General features: G+C 49.6%; 1 protein-coding gene across 13 annotated transcripts in view; it reads left to right on the top strand.

The window, feature by feature from the left end:
- Positions 1 to 24,310, top strand: part of OTOF (otoferlin) — a 115,748-nt gene that overhangs the window by 23,606 nt on the left and 67,832 nt on the right. For all 13 annotated transcript variants that reach the window (XM_055810421.1, XM_055810417.1, XM_055810427.1 and 10 more), the window contains exons 4-5: positions 17,340 to 17,439; positions 23,886 to 24,097. In XM_055810421.1, coding sequence (XP_055666396.1) covers positions 17,340 to 17,439; positions 23,886 to 24,097 — 312 coding nt within the window. The remainder of the gene's footprint in view (positions 1 to 17,339; positions 17,440 to 23,885; positions 24,098 to 24,310) is intronic.

Raw genomic sequence — 24,310 nt, 5'->3', positions numbered from 1 at the left:
TTTACATTCCTTTCACTAATGTGGTAGTTATGAGCTTAATAGCAAAATTGCACCATAGCACTGTCATTCAAAGATGATTCTCAGCTGATGTCCTATTTTTAGAGTTTGTCTCCATTAATCTGCTCTTTTTAGTGTGAGGCACTGATAGCAGGCAGCGTTAAACCAAACATTCTGTAGGAACCTGCTCCTTTCATGCAGTTACCAAACAAACCGACTCCAAAGAAACAAACCAAGCTTGTTTTGACAGGCTCTATCTCCTCATAAACCTACCTTGCATGTCTTTGATTACACTCCAATTAATAATTGCTTATTCATTGAATCTTGTACAGACTTTCCTATTTTTTTCCCTAGGATGGCTGCCGGTTTAGCCAGGCTGTCTTTGTTCACCCTGTATGAACTCTTTGCTGTGCTGGGATTTCTCTATTATTCTAACTTCATTAAAAATTTATATTGGTGCATCAGAAGCTGCTGGTTCTTTTGTGATGATTACCCACAAACTACCCCTGGCCTGCAACAACGAACAGAAATATTTACCCAGCATGTGCACCTGCTTTGCATCATTACAGGCTGGAGCAAGAGCTGCTGCTCCTGTTTCTGGGGTGCATTTGCCTTGAAATCATAGAATCATAGATCACAAAATGGTTTGGGTGGGAAGGGACCTTTAAAGGCCATCTAGTCCCACGCCCCCACCACAGGCAGGGACCCCTCCCCCCAGCCCAGGCTGCCCCCAGCCCCGTCCAGCCTGGCCTTGAGCACTGCCAGGGATGGGGCACCCACAGCTGCTCTGGGCAGCCTGGGCCAGCGCCTCGCCGCCCTCAGTGTAAACAATTGCTTCCTTGTATCTAGTCTGACTGTTCCTTCTTTTAGTTTAAAACTATCAGCCCTTGTCCTGTCGCTACAGGCTCTAATAAAAAGTCTGTCCTCATCTTTCTTACAAGCCCCCTTTAAGTTTCAAAATGTGGAGCTTGGTCTCCCCAGCAGCCAGACACCCATCAGGGTCTCCTCTCACTGTTGTGGAGATCAGCTGCCCAGGGCAGTGGCGGAGTATCCAGCATCTCCCTGTAGAAGTTTTCCGGAGTTAATTACCCGTTCCGTCTTTCTCTGCTAAATTAAAAAGCCCTTCAGTTAGAAACAGTTTCCTCACGCTGGCATTTACAGACAGCAGTAAAATGAACCCCAGAGTGTGTCTGTGGCAGTGTTCAGCTGGTCCCTCAGCAATTCAGAGACACAGCACAGCGAGCTCTACTTGCTGCCCATCTTTGGTCTGAGACACCAGAAGCAACCCAGCTCTGCAGCCTGTCCCAGGAAAGGAGCCGGAATCAGAGCGCTCCATCAGCAAACACCAAGCAAGACATTGCCCCTGGTTTTGCCTTGACAGCAGTGGGAAGCAGAATCCCAAAACAGGGCTTCACCTCCTCTCACAGCAGTAGAGGTGTCCATGGGGAGCTAGGGCTCAGATCAGGTGCCCTTTGAGTATCCACTTTTGGAAGGACCCATGTCTCCTGTAAATCCAAAGTTGTATCTACCATCCCTGTGTTTGTCTCAGACGTCCCAGGACATCTGCACGGCAGCAGGTACTCGTGTTTACATGATGGAGATGGACCACCAGTGCCTGGAGAGGGGTCTGGGAGAGCCAGAGGCAGCAAGGCATGCCCTGCCCCAGGGCAATGGGTGCTGGGCACAGGGAACTGAGAACTTCAGCTATGGCTGAAGGGTGGGCTGAAGTTCCCTGAAGCAGAAGACAACCAGGAGCCCAAAGGAGGCAATGACAGGAGAGCCCTATTCCAACCCTATAAGCTTCCTGGTAGTAGAGGAAGGAATATGTTTCAAATCTGAGCATCAGTGGTAGGAATAAACCTGCAGAATAGACTACTCCGAGTCATAAAGGGATTATCGAGGGATTTCTGTTCAGACTCACAGCATTTCTCCTGCTGGCTAAGAAATGTTTACACCAGGATATTAGTGCCAAGGCACAGGCAATGAACTTGGCCCCATCCTGGCCCCAGGCAGTTGGTGCTGAGCACCTCCCTCAAGAAAATGCAGGGAATCTGTGGCAGAAAACAAAAACTAAAGCCCAGGGTCACAAGCTAGTGCTGTAACTACAGCCCATCCTTCCTGCACAGAAACAAGTTATAGGAGGAGGAAAGACAGACATAAATCTTGGAGAGGAGGGAGAGGAGTAGGGAGAAGTAGAGCCTCAGCACTGGGGTTTGGAAAGGTGAGCCATGATCTCTGTGAATAATTCACATGCAGCTGATTAATGCTTTTTATCAAAGCCCCAGATAAAGGCATGACACCTGATGCAGATCCACCCTGAATAATGGAGGTGACCAGTGCTGAGATGTGGCTGCGTGGCTCATTGAGTTGCTTTTATTTCTTGCCTCAGTGGCCATCAGCATGCAGCTAATTATCTGGTAAGATAATCCTTTCCTGGCCCCAGCCAAGCGCCTCAGCCTCCTTTCAGCAGCTGACTGCATGCTGACTTCTCGAGGGGTTCTGGGCTCCAGTGGGTCTCGGCTCTGGGATGGTGGCTGTCCCTGGTAGCCGTTCCCCAGGGTGCTGTGTCTGAGCGTCCAGAGAAAGGGGCTGAGCATGGACGTGGGAAGAGAGTTCATGAGGACAGCTCAAATGGGCCAGACCAGCAGTGCCACCAGCCCAGAAACCTACCTCCACACCCTGAGCAGGTAGAGCATCCCCAGGCTGGGAAACTCTCCCCTCCAGCCAAGACCCATCCAAACCACCCCAGGGTTGTCCCAGGGCAGGTGGATGAAAGGCAGTGCCACATCCTGCCTGCGGCTAATTTACTAGTGTAGATGCAGACTGAAAATGCTCCAGACAAGAGAAGGACCAATAATCATGGGTCCTATATACCCATCCTGAAGACATGAGATGCCTCCTCTGATGCCATGTAATGCATCCTGGAAGGCAGATGGTGAAGTCAAGTAACTGCTGCATGGTGGGACGAGCTGGGTAGAAATACCGAGATCTTGCTGAAACTCAGATCATCTCTGTCCTTTGCCTTCTAGTCCCCATGGGGAGATGTGCAAAATACTTTCAAGATGGGTGAAAATTTGTAGCATGTGGTCTGATGGTGAAGGGCCCTGGGAGAGGACATATGCAGGAGACGGGTGTGTGATGTGGGGCCCCAGACGTGGGTTTGAGCGTGTCTGAGCAGAAGAAGACACACATATGAGTGATGTGGGGTGGAGGAAACATATACACAGGAGAGGGCAGAGATGCAAGAAGGAAGTGGAGGCAGCAACCAGGGCAGCATGCTGTGCTGGTGAAACCTCATTGAGAATGGCTGTGTGGTCAGTGGCCACAGAGCATCATCCCTGAGGCAGGAGGTTGGGTCCCTGCTGCCGTTCCTATTCCCGACCTGCTGGGACAGCCTGGGCAGGCCTTTTCCTAGCCACATCTTTTCCTTGGGCATAAACCAAGGATAATACTAGTCAACGACCACAGCCCTTAAGGATGAGAAACACTGCACAAACCCAAAAACTTCAAGGTGGTTTGTTTTTCTCCATGTCACTGTTTTCCTCACCAGGGCAAGAAGCCGTAACGTGATCTGGCCAAAGGCTGAAAGCCACTTTACAAACCCGTTGGCTCCCCGCTGGCCCAATGGGTGATGCAGGGGTGGGGGCACAGATAACATCCCTCTGCAGAAACACGATACCCACTGGGAAGGGGCAGGAGCTGGCTCTCCTTACCTGACAGAGACACAAAGAGGCTAATACCAAAGGCTTTTAATACAGCACCGTGCTCTGGCAGGATAAAAATAGAGCTTTGTTTTGTCCTTTGTACTCCGGCTTCTCCAGCAATTAAGATCTTTGCAGAATTCAAGTCTTTTGTATGAAACTGTCTCCACCTTTCAGAAAGCAGAAAATAATCCACTGTGGAACTGCTATAGAAAGAGTATAATGGAAAAAATTATGAATGCTGATGCATTAGGTTTCCTCTCTTGTCTTTGTCTGATTGCCCTCCCCGCCCAGAGCAGCACTTGGAGAGCAGGCACTGGGCAAGCAGGACATTGTAAGAGCTACATTTTGCAAATCAGAAAGTGCCATGAGAGTTTCCTTGAGACAGTGCTTGGACTTCAGCTGGGCAAGCCTTTTGGCTGCCTGGCTTGCTTAAACATTGCAGAGGTCTGAGCTGCAGACCTTGAAGCATTGTCAGTGATGTGGGAGATTAATTTCTCCCTAGTTTCTTCCCTTTCAGTGTGGAAGATCCCAGGGATACCCTGAGGTATCACACCCAGGTTCTCTATCTGACTCACCAGACCACCAGATGAGTGGTGCCTCAGGTGCACACATCAAGATGTTATTTTTTTCTAGAGAATTGCTGAAAGGCAGAAAACAATTAAATCTCAAATACAACTGAGTATGCTTGTAACCCAGACAAAATATTCACATAAGATCACTGCACACTGGTCTCATGCTTGGTTTGCTTTTGTCTTGGTCCAAAAGAATTTTTTTAGAGTTCCTTTCTAATTTCATCAGGAAGACAAAATAAAAAAAAAATCATAATGGGAGGATCTGACAGCATTTGGGGGCCACCTGCACAATTTAGTTGTTGGGGGTTTTTTGTTATTTTTGTATGTGTTTTGGATCCTCAAACTTTATTACATGAAGTCCAGACTGCATATGTGTCTTGGAGGGGAACTTACACCTGTCTTAGCAGCTGGGAGCAATCCAGGAACCTTGAATATCTAAACATCATAGAACCAAGTTCTCCTAATAATCCTTTTAGTGCTGGCTTGAAAGTTGCTCTCCAGTGCTGTTATGGGCTGTCTTTCAACAAACTGTTGGTTGCAAGAGTCTTTGGTTTTGTGTTATTGGCTGTGCAGGAGCCAGAGGGATCCAATAAAACAGATAAAAGCTCTGGAACAGCTTTTATATGAGGAACTATAAATTAAACTAACCCTCTTCAATTCAACAGAGAACATAATGAATAGCCACAAGGTTAAACTGGGGAGGATGCAGCTACTTATCATCTGTGTCAGTAGAAAAACTTGGAAGACAAGAAAATGAAGACAGCGGGAGGGAGGCTCGGGGTGCAGTGGGTCTTCAGATGATGCTGGGTGGGCTGTGGCAAGCCGCACTACGAGACCTGGTAGATACTGAAAGTTTACAGGTTCAAAACTGAATTTGTCATCTTCATGGACGAAAAATCAGCGTGAGTTTATTGAACACAAAGACACCCCCTCTGGCCCCAGTAGTGCCAGAAGAGTCATACTCTGGACGGCAAGGTCTGATGAAGTGTGGTCCTTCATGATGTATCAGGGTAATCATTACAAATGAATTTATAGAATTATAGAATCATTTATCTTGGAAAAGACCTTTAAGATCATCAAGTCCAACTGTTAACCCAGCACTGCCAAGGCCACCATTAACCCGTGCCCCTAAATTTGTCCACCTGAGAGCCCAAGTCCCCCATCCTCCTGATCCATGGGCTGCACTCTTTCTTTTCAAGTTTTTTCTTAAACCAGCACTGATTTTCATCTCCATTTTCCATTGCACTTCCTGAGTTGTGGGATTATTCACCTTAGAAGGAGGTCCTACTCCAACTTCTCCTCTAGGTGATGCAAAATGGATATGGTGGGGACCAGTCCAGTGAGCACGGTCTCCTCTCACATACCCTTCCACAAAGTAGGGCGAGTGGCAAATGCTCCAGACCATGAGGTCTATAAAGCCCAGCTTAGCTTCCTAGTCCTAAGGACTGGTGCCTGTGGTACACCTACAGCTGCCCAGTCCACAGGCAGATGTGTCATCTACCTGAAACCTTCCTCTTCCACAAAACCCGTTGCAATGGGATCACTGCAGCAAGTAAGTCTGAAGTCTCATTAAGACTTTCTAGCATCAGCTTCCACGGAAGGTAAAAGATAGATGAACAGGGTGTGCTTCGTTATGACCTGGGAGGACTGATGTCACCAGGGGCAGGAACCTGGAAAGGCAAAAGTTTCCATACCGTGTCAGAGACACAAGCTAATCAGCTGAGATGTCTACAGAGGTATCAGCTCAGCCTTTCTGCGAGTGATACCATGTTATACAACTTGTCCAGTTTTGCAGGCAAGGCTGGCACGTGAAAAAAGAGCTGAAATGCTGAGCCCTGTGGAGAAGGGAAGCCACTGATACAGAGATGAGCAGAATCCAGACTTCCCTGGAGGAGCTGCAGATCATCGTGGCTCACCCAAGAGCCACAGTAAAGCGAGCAGGGGAGAAGGCAGTGGAGACAACTGGCTCAGCTCAAGTTGGACATGGCCAGCAAGTGATGATGTGGCTTTTGTAGTCGAGGCTGTGCAGAGGAAGAGATTTGAGCCTTTTCTTTCATTTTTTATTACCTCCTGAGGCAGGCTGGATGTTTGGCTCCTAAGTGAAATGATACTTCGCTGGCTTTCAAACTCCTTGCTTCTTGTAATGCTAGCAATTCAGATCCTCTGCCTGGAGGACTGGAGGGCTTGGTTTTGAGTGCTTTCAAGAGGACACCTTCCTTCTCTGGACTGATGCCCACCAAACTCATCTTGCATCACCAAGAAAACACATCATATTGAGATCTGCAGCAACAGGACAATTCCCACCACCTAGCTTTGCCTGCCTGTAACCTGGGCATGGGGTTTAAGCCCAACAGTCAGTAGAGACTGACCAGAAACTCCCATGAGTATTTTCTCTGCACCTTGGATACCCCTAAGGCATATGGGATGGATTTCCCTCAAGCTGAGCAGTCTCTTCATGTGAGCACAGAGAGCTCATGGATCGATGGTGAACTGCAGGACAGCTATGAGTAGGTGGGATGGGCCCTTCCCCAGGGAGAGAGGAAAACAAGCAATTATCAGTGCATTTTAAACCCTGATGATTTTGAGCTGCATCCAGGCTTTTTGCCTTTTGGGGTATTGTTTGGTTTTGTTTAACACAGTGTTGGTCATTAGGCAAAGTCTGTTCTGGAGAAAGGAAATCTTTCAAGATTTCTTAGCCTTATATTTAAGTTTTAAAAGCACAGAAAGCAATAGGTGGGCTTCCCACAAACAGCAATGAAGACCAGATCTGATATCCCTGGGCAACTTGGGTGTCAGGAAAAGGGAAAACAGGAAAAGAAGAGAGCACTTCTGTTATTGCAGACATCTTATTTTTCACATCTAGGGTAGCTTTAAAATGATCTCTTCGTGGGATCTTGAGCCTAAAGCTCTCCTTTGGAGGCAGCCTGAGACATGAAAGGAGGCTGTAGTGAGGTGGGCTCAGCCTCTTCTCCCAGGTCACAAGCAACAGGACAAGAAGAAATGGCCTCAAGTTGCACCAGGGGAGGTTTAGGCTGGGTATTAGGAAAAATCTCTTCACAAAAAGCACTGGAACAGCCTGCCCAGGGAGGTGGTGGAGTCACTGTCCCTGAAGGTGTTTAAAAACATGTAGATGGGGCACTTAGGGTTGTGGTTTAGTGGTGGGCTTGGCAGTGCTGGGTTAATGGTTGGACTCGATGATCTTAAACGTCTTTTCCAACCAAAACAATTCCATAATTCTGTGATTTGGAGATGGCCACCTTGGCAGCTCTGCCTCCAGGGTGGAGCAAAGCCCTGCCAGGCAGGAGGTGCACGTGGAGAAGGCTTGTGCAGCAGAGTCACACAGAGGGGGTTGGTGAGCCTCTGGCCTGGGCTTATCCTGCCCCAGTCCCAGTCACAGCCCAGCGGCGATGTGCCAGACACGATTTGGTCTGTCACGTGGAGATTGCCTGTGCTTTTCCCTCTTTGTCCTGACATGTCCCATCTCTCTCACCTTGCAGTGTTCACACGTGCTGAACATTTTGCCTCAAAGCCTCCCCTGCTTCTTCAGACCTGGGTTCGTAAAATGACCCTTCATGGCTTACAGTGGTTTCCATATAGCTTCTAGATTCATGCAACTGAAAACCCAAGCCCTCCTTTGCAAGTGGGTTGAATAGTTGAAAATAGTGCGTTTTTTTCTAGCCATTAAAGCATTTTCTAGGGTTATAATTTCCCTGTCTCCCAGCATGTGAGGATGCATGTGCTAAGACATGTCCCAGGGGCTAAGCTGTGGCCCTCTTGCTTCCAAGAAAGGCTTCTTTGCTGTGGGACCTTCTTACTTCACACCAGCAACCTGTCCTTTGGCTCTGTGATGCCTTGCAAGCAGGCAGGACTGGCTGGAAGACCAGAGATGTGCGAGGGGTCCAAAAATGGGTGATGAGAAACCAGGGAGCTGCTCTGATGAGCAGCTGGATGGGTCTGGTTGGTCTGTGAAGCTCATTGGGGTACCTGGGGGAGAGGCAATGGCTCTCTGGGAGCTCAGGCTGGAAAAGCAGAAAGTAAACGAGCTGAAGGAGAGTTGCTGTTGGATACTTGGGGGTCTGATGGTATGTCTGGAAGATGCAGTGCTTGCATTTATGTACAAACCTGTGTTTGGAAGATACGGGTAAATGCAAACTGTTTCCTCTTGTGGCTTATGTGATGAGTGCTTTGAAGCTTGGACCAAAACCAAGAGCCTTTTCCACTGTCTTAGCCAAATTGCAGCTTCATCTGTAATCATCTGACACTTGAAGTTAAAGCTTCCTAAATCCCTTTCCTCCTAATTACCCCCTTTGCACCGAGCCTGTGCAGTAGGCAAGTCAGAGCTTACACTTGCAAGCGCATGTAATTATTATTGTTTTGTTATCATTTGGATAACCTGGTGCAATGTGGGACACACCAGTTGTTCCAGCACAGCAGCCTCTAGATATTAGAAGCTGCTTCAGTGAATTAACTTCTTTTCTTCCAGCAAACTCTTGCAAAAATTCTCATTAAATAGAAATGGACTTCCTTTTCACCCTGGAAGACAAGTGGAATAGCATAATGAGTGCCAGTCAGCCCTGTTGTATCAAAACATATTCTGTCAGGTAACTAATTTGGGATGAGATTACAGGTCTGGTTGCTAAAGTGGTAATTTGGGTATACTTAAGACTTTGGCATGGTGTTTGACTTGGTGTCATGCAATATTTTGATTAAGAAATGAAAAATTCTGCAAAAATTTGACATGGCGGGCACTGAGGGTGTTACACACACGAGCAGCACTCAATTTGTCACTGAGGATGCTGGCAGCTGGCAGAGCCCGGTGGGGACCAGACCTTGTCAGGCAGCAGTTTTTGCATTTCCCTGCACACAGGGAGCAGTTGCGGCTAGCAGCACGGGCAGGGATGCTGAGCGTGGGGAAGCTGTGTCTAGGGAAGCTGGCAAGGAGCTTCTGCAATTGCTTGGCAGCCCGTGACTAACAGCATTATGTGCTTCAGCGCGGGCTGGGGAAAAAAAAAAAGTGTCTAGCTTCAGAGCCTACTGCTTCAGAAGGGTGCTGGAAAAGTGGGGTTGATTAAGGAGGAGTAGCTGGAGTCATTAAAACCTTAGCAGAGCCACCTACACTGAAGTCATCAACAGTTCTGTTTGGCTTATGGGTAAGGAAAGGAAGTGGTGTCCTGGTCGTGTACCAAGAAGCGGGAAATTGGTGGCTGTTGCTCTGGGAGCTGACAAATTCACATGGGTTCATTACCTCAGCAGATTATAGCTGAGCAGGGCTGAGCTGCATGGTTGCTTAAGCCCCATTGATGGTCCAAAAGACTAACGTCTCCCATGATCACTTCTTTGAGCATTCTGGGCATCTGTCATTTCCCCATGCTGCCTGTTTTGCATTGCAGAAGCTCTTTAATTCAGGGCAGACTGCGCAGGTGTTTAGGAAAACTGCTGTCCTTCCCCACCATGCCACCATGTTGGAGTCTGTGCCCCCCTCCAGCCATCCCCAGGGACCAAGAGCCCCCAGACCTCCTCTGCCCTCTTGGCAGGTGCCAGGTTAGGCAAGGTAGTGCTCAGTGTAGAGTCTGGGTTGTAGCCATGGTGCAGGAGGTTGGAGATGTTGCTTTGGGTTTGGGGGTGTAACCAAATCCTTCAGTGTTTGCAGCTCTTAGTGTTGGGGTAGGAAAGCATCTGGGCAGGGGCGTGAAGATGCAATGGCTGCTCCTGCCTGCCCTTCCCTCCCACACAATATTCCTCATTTCTCTTGGACACACTGGAGTATGATGAGCATTGAAAATTTGGGTGGGGAGCAGACGAGGCTGCAGGGATGGGTTCTATAGTGGTTTAGTGTGACAACTCTTTTTTTTTTTCTTTTCTTCTGTTTTTCTACTCCCCCCTCCCTGTTTGATATCAGATTAAAATCCTAATTTCAATCTGCATCTGTCCCAAGCCTCCAGATGGGCTGGCCGTGGTCGGGGGGGGGGTGGGGGGGGGGGTGGGGGGTGGGGGGGGGTGGGTGGGAAAGCTCTCCTCTCCAAAGTACCCTGAGGCTGCCCAGCCCTGGGCTGACCCCTGCCCCTGCATCCCTGCGATGGGCTGGGGACAGTGCATTGGCCTGGCCAGCCCTGGCAGGCAGCACCCCAGTGTGGATGGGTGAGGGATGTGCCCAGGCAACACTTAATTCCCTAATTTAGATGGATCCAACAGCTCCAAGTGGTTCAGGAGCATGAGATCAGCTCTCCCTGAGGTCTTTAAGTACAGGCTGGATTCTCCCTTGGGCCGCTGAACCTTCGTTCCACTCTCCTGGGCTCTTGCAGGCCTGGCAATGGGTTAAGTGCAGTAGCATCCCTCTGCTTTCCCCACCCTACCTTGCAAGGGGTGCCTGGAGGTGGGGACCAAACCAGGACAGAGATGTCGTGATTTACCTTTTGTCACTTCCCAGGATGTGATGATGGATGGATGGATGGATGGATGGATGGATGGATGAAGATGCCACCCACCAACCAGAGGCTATCCCTAGCTGCAGGAGCAGAATTTGCCCAGGGAGCAAACAGCATCCAAGGGTTGAGCTAGCAGGGAAGGGGAGACAAGGGCAAAGAGCAAAGCATGCCATGTTATGGGTGTGCAGCCATCCCAGACTGCTCTGATCCAAGGCTTTGAGCAAGCTCTAAGCACTGAACCAGCCAGGCTGGGTTTGAAACAAGAGCTATTCCTACAGTCTGATAAAATTACGAGTGACCCAGAAAAACTCCCTTTCTTTCCATCAGCAGAAATGCCAGGGAAGGGAGCAGGGCACTTGATGAATTATGAAACACTTGGAAATGAAGGGCTGTGTAGACAGTGCTGAATATTTTATTCGCTTTTGCTTGGTTCTTGTCAAGGGAGGGGTCTGAGGAAGGAGCATGTTATCCCAAGCCTAACACAGATGTATCTTCCCAATAAGTCACACACTTGCAGATGAGCTGGCCCGAGGTCTGTGAGCAGAGCAGGGGAGTGCAGAAACGCAGAAGCCAGGCTGGAAGGGTTGCAAGGACATGCTAAGAGGATGGTGAAAGGGCCTGCATCTCACCATCTTCTCAGGAGGTGGAAGCATCTGCTCTTTGCCTGTTACCACCATCCAAATATTGTGGCTGGGAAAAAGCTGCTGCAGGGCTAGGACTGGCTCTGACATACCTGCTTTCATCTGCTCCCACAGCAGCAACAGCTTGCAGTTCTAAGCACTCAGAAGCAGCGTGTGCTTTTGACTGTAGCTCAGCTGGGGAGAACATCAACGTGATGGAGATGTACGTGATGCTGCAGCCTCTGGGCTTCTCATGAGTGATTTTGTCCCAGCCAGAGGCAGCACTGCAGCAAGTCACAGGAGCAGGAGGTGTCTGGAAAATCAGTCTTGGGGTTCAGGAGGGGCCTCTGGCTCTCTGCTGCAGCTGGGGCATGTGCTGTCCTGAGGGGTCCCTCTGTCTGGGACATCTCATTATCCTGTTCTCATGCGGAGATACTGCCTGGCTCTAGGGTCACCCCTATCAGCCCCAGCTCCCCCCCAACCCCACAACCATGCTCCTGAGCAAGCAAGGGAGGGCTGTGCACAAAATGCCTCTTGGAGATCCTTGCACCCTGTTGACTCCTGGGTTTTTTTCCCCCACTCTTTTTTCTATTTGCTTTGACAGGGACAGATCCAGATGCGCTCAGGGAGAACCACCATACGGGTGTGTGGCAGCTACCATGCCATAAAGCCTTGAGCACAGAAACTGCCACAGCTCTCATACCCCTCCTGGCAAAGCCACAACAGCTACACTGGAGAAATCCCCCAGTTACCTCTTGTTTCGGAGGTGGTGTTCATATTAAGAGATGACATGCTGTGAGACGGGCTGGACCATGGCCAGAGCTGCCAGCTGTGGGGGGCTTCCTTAGCTGGGAAGCACCAGGGAAGCGCATGTGCGTTGCTGCTATGAAGTAGAAACATGCTTTTTCGGACCAGCCTTGCCTGTGCCCTGTCCCACTACCACCAGCAAGGGGGTTTAGAGGAACCAGAAGAATCCTTGTTCCCCCATCTGGGATACCTTTAGGTATTTCCCATGGAATGGAATTCCCTGGAGGCACCAATTAATGGCAAAGTCTCGTCATGACTAATTTAAGACTTCAGTTGCTTCCTCGGTGGGGTCAACACTAGCAGCCATCAGCTGGAACCACCACCACCACCACCACCACCACCACCACCACCACCACCACCACCACAAATGAGCTCTCAGCTGACTAGTGCCTGGAGCATGCTACCTGCAGAGAAAGGTGGAGGGAGTAGGGCTTGGCTGGTCTGGTGGAAAGGACACCAAGGTCCACCTAAGAGCAGCCTGAAGCTACTTGAAGGGGAGTTACAGAGCTAACTAGTGACAGATGAATTAACAAGGAGCAACAGGCACAGCTTGGGACATCAGGAAAATATTCTTCCCTTGGAGGGTAGTACAGCCTTAACAAGTCAGCAAAGAGGTGGGGGGTCTCCATCCATGGAGGTTTTTGAGGCTTGGGGGGTGAAGTCATGGCCAAACTCATCCAGAGCTGGTGATGGTCTTGCTTAGTGCAGGAGGTCCCTTCTACACAACAGGTCTGTGATTCAGACATGCTGGCCCTGGAACAAGAAGCTCTAAGCCCTGCTGCGAGATCTCTTGGGAAACATTTCAGCCCCACACTGATTTGTTGCTAAAGCAGCAGCTGTGAGCACTGGGCTGTTGGAGATTTCAGTTGGGAAACTGAGAGGTATTTGGGCAGGGAGAACTGGGTACAGGCACATTCCCACCCACTGCAGTTGCACAGTAAGGCAAGGCAGCTCGAAACCGCTTTAGAGCAGCTTCTGCAGCTGAAATAGAAAGCAGAAGTGCCCAAAGCTACAGTGCTGTCATGCATCCTCCATCAGCCTGAGGATACTGAAGTGGATTGCAGTCTAGAGCATTAAATCGATCAGGAAAATTCAGTGATCTGTCTGAACTTGGTGAACACACTGGTGTCAGACACACGCTTGGTTTATGGTAGCTGAGCTTTGAAGACTCTCCATATGCTCATAGGCCACTGCAAAGGCAAGCAAAAGCTGAGCTCTTCCTCAGTCCCATAGACAGGATTGTTTAGATTGGAAAAGACTTTTAAGGTTATCAAGTCCAAATGTTAACCTAGCACTGCCAAGTCCATGGTATGATTTTCCTGGGCCTCCTGAATGAAATTGCTAGATTATGCTATCTGTAACCAGGCTGAGACAGTCCTCCTTGTATTCTTAGCTTTTAGGTTAAAAAAAAAAAAAGAATTCTGACAATGGTGTCTTCTTATTAAGAGATCATACCATGTCCCTTGGCAAAGGAGCACACCTTGCCTTGAAACCAGGGCTCTTCCCTGAGGGTAGCTCAGTAAACCAGAGTTCCTGGGAGGGTGACGGGGTCCAGGGTAAATTCTCTGGAGGTGAGGCTGGTTCCAGGTTATTTTGCATTTCCCATCACAGCAGTAAGGACTTTCCTCATCACTGAGGGTTATTCCCACTTACAGACGCATAAGCCATCACTGTCTCTGTGCAAGAAGCTTCCCATTCCTTCATCAGGCCGCTCTGGAGCAATACACATATGTGAGCCACCAGTACCTGCATCCACCTTGATCTAAGAGGAGCAGAGAAGCCACTACCACAGCTTAGAGCTACGTGGCATTTCCAAGGGGCTGCATCTTTATGATGTGCCATCAGCAAATAGATTAAATAATACCAACACCTACAAACACATGTAAGAGCAAGAACTGCATAGTGTGTTGCCGGCTGAGCCTAGCAACATTCACAAATCTAACCCATAAGCAACTGTACTAAAATAACTTGATTTTAGAGCTCAAGCCACAAGAGCATCCCTCCAAACTGACCTGCTTTAATCAAATCCAGCCATAGGCAGAGGACAGCCCTCCAGATCCCTGCAGCAGAGCCTGTGCTCACATCCCACAGACTTCCCTCAAGGAAGACTTCCCAAAACAGGAGAGCTGCTGCTCTTGCAAACAGCAAGTATTATTTCACAAACCCTGAAATCCAGGCTGATAGGGAGCCTTCTTCCCCGACAGGCTCGTCTTAGAGAAGAAGCAGGTCTCCATGGGGGCCGGTGGTGCATTATTCATTGTGCATGAAGTGATGTGAAGCACACAGAGGTGTTAATCTTCGATGACCTACATGGCACCTTGGAGACAGAGTTAAAGGAGCTCGGTGCTGGGACCCAGCCATGCACAGTGTGTGGGGGCTGAGGAGGGGAGGTGAAAGTCCTGCAGGAAAAGGCCCCATCCTGCACAGCACACTGGGGAAGCTCTGCCACAGCTCTCCTTTGTTCCTAGAGCATCAAACATGACCAGCAAGCTACAGCAGGATCTGTCAGAGGTTTGCTGGAAAGCAGGACATCCCTGCTGCTACTGCAAGTCAGAGCTAGATAAGTGGATGAGCAACAGTAATGTCATTTTTCTGTTTTGCTTAGGTGGTTTATTAATTTCCTCAGGTAGTTCATTATTTCAAATGAGTGGTGTTCAGTGGGACATCTACACAGCGCAGTTTGATTTCTTCGGTCAGAGAAATACCCACAGAGGCGCTGTCTGATCCCCATGCATGCAGGTGCGTGCACAAGGAGGCACAGGGACCAGTGCAAAGAAAGGATGTTTGGGTGGGAAAAGAGGAAAAAAAAAAGTAAGAGGTCTGGCAGGGGCAGGACCCAGGCAAATCACACCCCCAGGACCCCAGGGAGCTGAGCAGACCCTGCTCTTCCATCCAGTGCTGTGCTGCATTTCAGAGGGTGCTTCAAAGCATAAGGAGACAGACGGCTTGAAAGGTGGGAAAGTCAAAGCCCATTTCCAGCGCTGCAGCAGGCTGACCTAGGGTAAATCTGCTTGCCCTGCTTTTACCGTGGGTCTCCAGGCTGCTGATGCAGGCAAAGCGTTGGGCGCTTGGGTTACACAGGGGCAGAGGCAGGAGAGGAGCCCTCAGCACCCCACCACACAGCACGGGGAGTTCTTGTCTTACTCTGTGAAATCACGTCTCCATAAATCAGCATCACAGTAAGCGATGCCTTAAGGTTGGCAAGGAAGCAGTTTAATCAGCAGCAGCTTTCTCGCTGGCCCCAGCTGGCAGAGCACTGCAGGCATATTCCTGGTGTGCCGTGTAATATCTTCACTGTCATCTGGGGTCATAGCACTGGAGATGACATGCAAGGCAGACAGGGTAAGGCAGCTCTGTGTTCACTGTTTCAGGGCTTTTTCTGTATCAGGAGTCACTTGATTCACAGCTGGCTCTTCTCAGCCTGGGAAGGTCCCTCTGGTGCCATAGCAGAACATGAAGAACACAAAGCTCCTTGACAAGCCATGAGCTGGCAAATAAGTAATGACTTTTATTAGAGAGTGCCAGGCTTCTCCACACTCTGTGGTATCTATTCAGACCTGTAATTTAACAAACGTGGCTGCTTTTAGGTCACAGAGTACTGCGCTCCCTGGCTGTACGAGTGGCAGGCTGCAGCAAGCCCAGGCCAGAACCACTAAGAGCAACCAGATGCTGTCATCCTGCTCATCTTGGGGGAGTTCAGGTGGTGAGAAGAAGCTCAGGGGAGAAACAGCCATGATGGTTAGAAGGTGTTATACACCCTCACCTCAACATTCATCTCAGCCCATGGTGGGAGTCAGCCCATGCAGGGCCAGTGGGACAGATGTGAGCCCTCCGCGTGTGTTCCTGTGCAGTCGGGCAGGCTGCTTGTTGCAGCGGTGGGGTTGGAGAAACCAGCTTGTTTTCCACTGAAGGAAAGATGGGAATGCTCTGCTGTTGGGCCAATAGCATCCAGCGCAATAGTGGGGACAACCTGGGAAGGAGGAAATAATGTGTTAAACCATTGCTCCATGCATGCTGTAAATGTCTCCTTTCAGCCGCAAAAGTTCTTGTGGCTCTGGGTCATGTGGTCCTGGCCCAGGTGAGGCTGTCACCAACTCCACCGGGGTGTGACAAATACGCAGGGACTGAACTTTGGCAGGCAGCTTGCCTCACACACTACAGACCACAGCAATAATAGGATCAAGGATCGTAGTATCATATCAAAGGATCACAGGACAATTCAGACTGGAAGGCAGTTCAGGAGCTCTCTAGCTCGATCTCATGCTCAAAGCTGAGTCAGCTTGACCTCACATGGGGTAGTTCTTGACTTGTTCCAGTTGGATCTTGAAACTAATGGTTGGACTTGATGATCTTAAAGTTCCTTTCCAACCTAAATGATTGTATGATATCCCCCAGGATGCAGACAGCCTAATCTCCCTGGGTCTCTGCTGTGTTGCTTGAAGATATCTAGCAGGGTCAGAGTGGTCTGGCACAGGGACACAAGCCTTCAGGCATCAGTTATGGTTAGAGAAGGGAGTCAGTCTCCTCTGAGCAACTTTCAGACTCTCATGCAGAACCTTCAGACTATCTCCATCCAAGTAAACTAACCATCATGAGCCCTGCTCTCCCATCCTGGGCCAGCCCAGATGGGCTGTTCAACTCATCCCCCCTACAACCAGGCACATCCGAACTGCTCCAGGGATGCCCTGCCACAGGATAAACCCTCCTGGGAGGGGGTAGGTTTGGGTCAGGCATGTTGACCTGGGACCTCCCCATGTCATGTCCTGTGCTGACAATGTCCTGGTGCAGATAGGTGAGGAACAGTGCTCTGGTTCTTGCCTTGTTTGATTAACTAGCACAGACATAAATGCAGACATTCAGGATGGAAAAGGCCAATTTGGGTTCCCTTAACTGCATCCCAGTACTACAAGACTGATGATGCCCAAAGCCTCCTTCTCTTCTTATCCCAACAGTGTTACCTTGAAATGGCTTCTCTCCTGGCCTCTTTGACCACCATCTCTACTGAGCTGTGGTCACTTGCTGCAGCTGCCAGAAACCTTGGCCATGCTCTGATCTTGCGTCTCACATCTACCTCCTCTTAAGGCAAATGGAAAGCAAAACCAGCCAAAAACATATGCTTGGGTGACATGGCCAGCAAAGCCCTTTCCCATTAAAAACAGATGCTGGTGGGTGCTCACTAGAGCTTGCCTGACTTTTCTTTTCTTTCCTCCATAGACTCATTGGCACTTTCCGGATGGTCCTGCAAAAGGTGGTGGAGGAGGGGCAGGTAGAGGTGACGGACACACTCATAGACGACAATAATTCAGCCATTCAGGTAGGTCATGAGGAATAAGTGGCTGCTGCTGCCCTTCAGTCGGTCCATCTGTCCATATTTCTGCTGACTCTCTGAGAACAGAGAAGTCTGTGTTATGCACCTGAATCCTCAACCTTGCCTTCATCCCATTACTCTTGGTCTGAAGGAATAAGGCAGCCAGGACTTTCCTGAGGGTGCACAGCGAAGGCTGGCTGTTCTGCACGCCGTGAGAAGTTTAGGATGGGGGAAAAGCAGGAATGGATCAGGTTTAATCTACACACAGTCTCCAATTGCTCAGGCACCACAGCTCAGAAAAAGCCTGCAATAGACACCCCCTGCAGCACTGCGTTCAGCTCTGGGGTCCCCAGCATAAGGAGGAACATGGACCTTTTGGAGCGGGGCTAGAGGAGGCCACGAAAATGATGAAAGGGCTGGAGCAGCTCTGCTGTGGGGACAGGCTGGGAGAGCTGGGGTGGCTCAGCCTGGGGAGGAGAAGGCTGCGGGGAGACCTTAGAGCACCTGCCAGTGCCTAAAGGGGCCGGCAAGAAAGCTGGGGAGGGGCTTTGGGCAAGGGCAGGTGGCGATGGCACACGGGGGAATGGCTTTACCTGAGAGAGGGGAGATGGAGATGAGAGATGAGGCAGAAATTCTTCCCTGTGAGGGTGGCGAGGCGCTGGCCCAGGCTGCCCAGAGCAGCTGTGGGTGCCCCATCCCTGGCAGGGCTCAAGGCCAGGCTGGACGGGGCTGGGGGCAGCCTGGGCTGGGGGCAGGGGTCCCTGCCCATGGTGGGGGGGTGGGAACTGGATGGTCTTTAAGGTCCCTTCCAACCCAAACCATTCAATGAAATGTCCTGCTGCTGGAGACTCATGGCAGCTCAGAGCACAGCGTGGTCCTCAGATCCCCACAGAGGAGCTGAGCAGCTGCTTTGACCACAGTCCCGCACCGAGCTCTGCTCCCAGTGCTCTCCTGCACCAGAGCAGCCCCACACTGGCTCTGCCCTGGCCGTTAGTGTGTCAGCTTTGATCTGTGCCAGTAGTACTGGTTTTCTGAAAAGATCAACTTTTACAGTATTTGTCTCTGACCTCAACACTGCTTTTCTCTGACCCTTGTAGCACATGAGAAATAACCTCATGCAGCAGCTCACCTGAAGTCTCATTCTTTATACCCCTCTGGGGAAAATCAGGATAAGAAATACCACCCGGTCTGGATCTGCACCCCTCTTCCAGAGCCTTCAATGCCAAGGAACAGGCTCCCTGTTTGCAGAGCAGCTGCTGCGTAACTCAGTGCGTTTCCATCTGGTTAACACATCTCATGGGAGCTGTTTCCTATGGAGACGGGGTTTTATAACACACTTGGAAATACGGTTACTTCTGATCTTCTTGGGTATCAAAACCCTAGTGTTTTAATTAAAAAATAAAGCCTCAGCCTCCCCTCCTTTTCTTATTCCTCTATAAACTGCTTCCTACACTCAGCACAAAGGAAAAGAGCAATCGCATGTAACCCTTGGTGCTAACAGCAAGCAATTAGCAATGAAAAGATGAGTGGTTTCATTAGGAGGAGACAGGAGGTGACTTCTCCTGTGGGGACAGAAGGAATGAAACCAATAAAAGTACAAGGAATACAGTCCTAAGTAGGGAGAAAAAAATCGAGGGGGTGCAGACCTGGCATGCAACAATAATACCAGGGTTGGAAATAACAGCTCCTGCTGTTCCTTGGTTTATCAGACTGAGAGTTTGCCTGATGAAAGTCCGTGGGACCCTCCAAAGGAGGACAATCCCATATTTTTAAGGCCCTTCAGTGTCACAGGGAGGAGAGAGGAAAATTAATGGATGAAAATTAAATACATGCAACTTCTTGATGTCAAAAATGATGACATTTGTAGAATGAACTAACCTAGGACTGAGGAGGTACCTGCACTGCCTGGTGCCTTGCAGCCCGGCCAGGAGCTTGGTGCAGCTGCGCAGCAGGTCAAAGCAGACAGCCTGGTACCCTTCGCCTCTGTGTAAGCTGTGTGCTTCTGACAGGAGGCACCGGTAGGAGAAACCAGCTTCCCCAGCCTGTGCCTGAGGTGCTGGATAACCTGCACTCACCACCTCCCCTCTGAAGACCTCATGTCTCCATCTAACCCTGTGTCATGGCAGCTCTGCTGGAGCTGTTTTAGTTGGTATCTGCAGGGTGCTCTGGAAAACACAAATACTGACTGTTGTCTGTTGCTGCAAAATTGGGGCATCCTGGGCAGGGCGGATTTTACAGGAGCAGTGTCATAGTTTAACCCTGGCTGGTATTTAAATACCACACACACAGCTGCTCGCTCGCTCCTCCCTCACCCAGAGGGGTGGGGAGGAGTGTGGGAAAGGGATGGAAATCTCAAGGGTGGAGATAAGAACAATTTAATAACTGAAACAGAACAAAAATGAAAGAGCAGTAATAACAATGATGACAATAACAGTTATAATAAAAGGGTGGTGGGAGAGAATAAAATCCAATGGGAAAAGGAGAAATCATAAACAAGTGATGCACAATGCAACCGCTCACCACCTGCTGACCGATGCCCAGCCACGATCCTGGGTCCCAGCCAACCCCCCAGGGATCTATACCAGGCATGATGTCCCATGGTATGGAATACCTCGTGGCTACTTCAGGCCAGCTGCCCTGCCCGTGTCCCCTCCCAATCCCTTCTGCCCCTCCAGCCTTTTCACTAACAAGGCCTGAGGAACTGAAAAGTCCTTGACTTGATAAAAACATCACCCAGCAGCAACTAAAACCATCAGCGTGTTATCAACAGTGTTCTCACATCAGAGCCAAAACCCAGCACTGTACTATCTCCTAAGAAGATAATTCACTCCATCCCAGCTGAAACCAGGACAGCAGAGGTCCCCCTTAGGCAAGACAATAAATCCCCCCATGTTCTGCACACCACAAGCCACATGGATGCACATGCTCAAATTCTGGATTTTTAGAGCCTGCTGTGAGCAGAAACGCCACATCCCTCTGTTTAGCCTGCATTTCTGGAGCATCCTCTGTTCAAACCAGAGCTGGGAGGTGAGGGTGTGTGTTTGCATTTTGAGCTTTTGGCAGGATTTCGGATCCCTTCGGATTCATTGCAACTTCAGGGGCACAGAGACAACTCGGCTTGATCAATTCCCTCTCCAAACCACCTGGTCCCAGCCTTTGCTCCAGCGAAATGATAGCTTTAGACTGAGGAAGCCTTGAGAAGAGAGAATCCAGAGGGCAACACCTGAGGCATTTTGCATGGAGAAATATTAGTGGCAATATAAATCTGGAATAGCCCCTGATGCGCAGCAGAGCCAGCCCTCCTGGAGAGGTGACCCACTTTTTCCCAGGCTTGGAATATACTGATCTTTTTAGTAGGCATAGGGGTGGATTGTGGGCAGTGAGGGCTGTTGCAGGAGGAGAGAGGGACCAAAAAATGATCAGACATATTGAGGAGGCAGAGATGGGCAGGTATGGAAAGCCATTGCCCACCAGCTGAGACTGGATAACTAGCTGACTGGACTTCCTTGTCCTTTGAGATGCAAAGAGAAAGGTTTTGCTTGGAAGCAACCTGTTCCTTGCATTGAGCAAACTCGAAGACAAGGGTTGCAAAAAATCCCCTCCAGAATTAGGACGGAAAGCACTCTCTATATGTCCCCTCTCAACAAACCTTGCCTCTCTCAGCTCCTTAAAAGCTGTGATTTTAAAGGTATGTTTCCTCTACAATGGCACCTGAGCAAGTTCTGGCATTGCATTATCATAGAATCAGAGAACCACCGAACCGGTTGGGTTGGAAGGGACCTAAAGACCATCTTGTACCCACCCCTCTGCTCCCAGCCCCGTCCAGCCTGGCCTTGAGCACTGCCAGGGATGGGGCATCCGCAGCTGCTCTGGGCAGCCTTACCTCCAGAAGGGCTGCTGGCAAGCACGGGACAGATGCTCAAGGTGATGTAATGCAGCTCCATTTCTGCAAAGTACCAAGCTGGCAGCAGGGATCCTTGCTGCAGACTGAGGTCCTACCCCTGCACAACCATCCCACCTCCAAACCCACCCTGGGGTGGCCAAATTGCGGGCATGTCCAGGTGAAGCAGGGCCAGCTCCCAACATCAGCTCCCATCTCTGGGAAAAGGGAGAGGTGCATCTTCACTGCCATCATTTCTTGGAAGGCAGTTTCCAGGCATAACTTCATCTTTCTGTAATCAAATGCAAAAGAAGTGTTGAAAATGGTTTTCTTTATTCTGGGCTGACTGCAAAGCGATGCTGGCAGCTCCCAGCAAGCCCTATTAACATTATTGACTTGCTTTAGTAAAGAGATTAAAAGAGCCAGAAATTGTAAAGCCAGGAGGGATATTATGATGGTGTCATCTTGACCTCCTGCAATAGAGGCTCTGGGATGTCTCAGAACTTGTTATTATCTCAAGTGATGTAAAAAAAACCCCTAATAAAAATGATTTTAAAATGTCCAGTGACAGAGCAATCCACCAGCCCTTCAGTCAATCATTCTGCTTGTTAATTTTCTTTACTGTTAAATTGAGAGTTTTGTTTCCAGTGTGAATTTCTCTTGGTCTCAGCTTACGCCTACTGATTTCTCTTCAAACAAGAGAGGATTTTATTCAGCCCAAACCAAAATCTTTCAGTTTATTACACTCATAATTTTTATTACTTTTCAAGGATTTTTAAACTTTTAAATATAATTTAAAAATGAGATTTCATCAAATGTTTCACAACAGCGTTGTGGTGGTTTGAATATGTGAAAAATACCGTTCCAACATGTGTCTTCATCTATCCTCTGCATTTGCTTTTTTAAACAATCTGAAACAGCTTGGTGAGGTCAGCAGTGTGGCAAGTCATTTTGATTGACTCAAATTTATATTTTGCCATATGAAGAATAATGTCAGTGAAAAGCTTCCATAATGTTTCCAGCTGGGTTTGAGTCACCCTTTAGCTCTCATTTGCTAAATTCTTCCAGGCCATATCTTACCTTGCATTTTCCAGCCTATCATCATCCCTTTGACAAGCTGCAGGTGGAGCAAGTTGGGACATTGTGCCTCCTCTTAAACCTATAGATGAAAAAAGGAAGAATTCACCATATATTTTCCTGCTTTTGGTTTGTTAGCCTTTTTGGTGTGTCCTTGTGTCTCAAATCAATTGCCTTTGCATTGAAAACTGAGTGGGAGTGGAGAACGGTTTTTGCTTTTGCTTTAATCTTTGCAGCAGCTCTTTGCCTTCCAAAATAGAGATGCTTTTAAGAGAGATATTTTTCTGGCTGCTTGTTTCAAAACTGTGGTTTTAGAAGGACTTTGGACATCAGGGCGAGGGTAGAACCAGCAGCTCTTTGCAGCAAGATGAACTCACATATTTGATTGTGTTTTAAATCCAGAGAAAGATTTTTTTGGGGAAACTGTTGAGAGGTCCAACCCTGAATTTGCTGCAGCAGCCTGGTGCAACCTTGTGTGTGTAAGTGGGGAAAGACTGTGCAGAAGAGGGAGAATACCTTACTTATACGTGGTTCATCCAGAAGAGGCTTGAGATCAAGCTTGGACAGACCCACCGCCAGTCCCTTCCCACCCAGGCTGGTCATGGCCACTCCAAGAGACCCCTTTCCCAAGCCAGGACAGCACACGGGGCAGTGGGGCTGGGAAGGGACCCCTGGGACTACCCAGCCCACCCCTGCTCAGGCAGCCGCACAGGGCCACAGCTAGGTGGGCTCTGGACGTCCCCAGAGAAGGAGACTGCGCAGCCTCTCTGCGCAGCCTGTCCCCGTGCTCCGGCACCCTCAAGGGAAAGAAGTTTTTCCTGCTCTCCCCACGGAGCTCCCTGTGCTGCAGTTTGTGCCCGTTGCCCCTTGTCCTGTCGCTGGGCACCGCTGACAAGAGCCCGGCCCTGGCCCCCTGACACTGGCCCTTAAGGTATTTGTGTGCATCACTAAGATGGACTGATCCAAACCTCCCCAGGATGCCCAAGGCTAGACAAACCCTGCCCAGGGTTGGGATGGGGCCACACAGGAGCAAGGCATCATGCCTCCATGGGGTTTGGCAGGCCAGCACTTAACAGCAGGTCAGAAACTCTTAACAAGGTGAAGCGCCACAGAGAAAAACCTACCAATGTGGCATGGCTTCATCTGCTCATGGTGTGCTCAGCTGCTTGGGTTTGTCTGCTGTTCAGGGCTTTTTATGTCTCTCACATCTGATGTAGCTGGTCTGAGATGCACCAGCAACTCCAAGTGAATCAGGTCCATGAGCAGAAGGGAGGCTGCAGCACCATGCCTGAGCTGGGTTGGACCACCTCTTGAAGCTGAAGACCTGCTCTCCAGCTGTCCCATGCACTAGGAAAGAAGAGACTTTGGGGTCAGTAAGGCTCAGAGATCAAGCCAGCTAATGCAACAGCTTTTTCTGTCTTTCAGATTTTTCAGGACCTTCCTTCCTCTCTGTGCTGCTCTTGGGGGCTGAATGTGTCTTCCTTGTGTGTTGCAGACCAGCATCTCCATAGAGATCAGGTACCAGGCTCTGGATGGGACAGTTGGTGCATGGAATGACAAGGAGTTCCTGGAGACCCCCAGTGTCCACTCAGAAGGGGATGGCAGGTACCCCTTAGAGACAGACAGCCTCCTCTCCGGCCACCGGCAGGGCTTGGACATCTCTCCGGGTAAATCCAACCAGCAATCTGCAGAGAGGACCTTCAGGAGGTAATGTGATGCTCAGCGCTTGGAGATGCTTGATGGCAGCGGGACCAAGGAGGGCTTGGCTTGTTGTGAGAGGGTGGCATTGCCCCAGTGCTCCTCTAAGGTTCATCACATCTACTGGCTATCAAAAGACCCATTATCACCGCCCAAGGTGAGGATAGGCTGTAAGTGTCCACCCACCAGTGCCATCAGGACCCTGGTGCTCCACCACACCTG

This window comes from Falco peregrinus, chromosome 7 (assembly GCF_023634155.1).
Source record: "Falco peregrinus isolate bFalPer1 chromosome 7, bFalPer1.pri, whole genome shotgun sequence".
In the NCBI taxonomy this organism is placed as follows: domain Eukaryota; kingdom Metazoa; phylum Chordata; class Aves; order Falconiformes; family Falconidae; genus Falco; species Falco peregrinus.
This window is presented reverse-complemented; position numbering and strand designations above follow the sequence as displayed.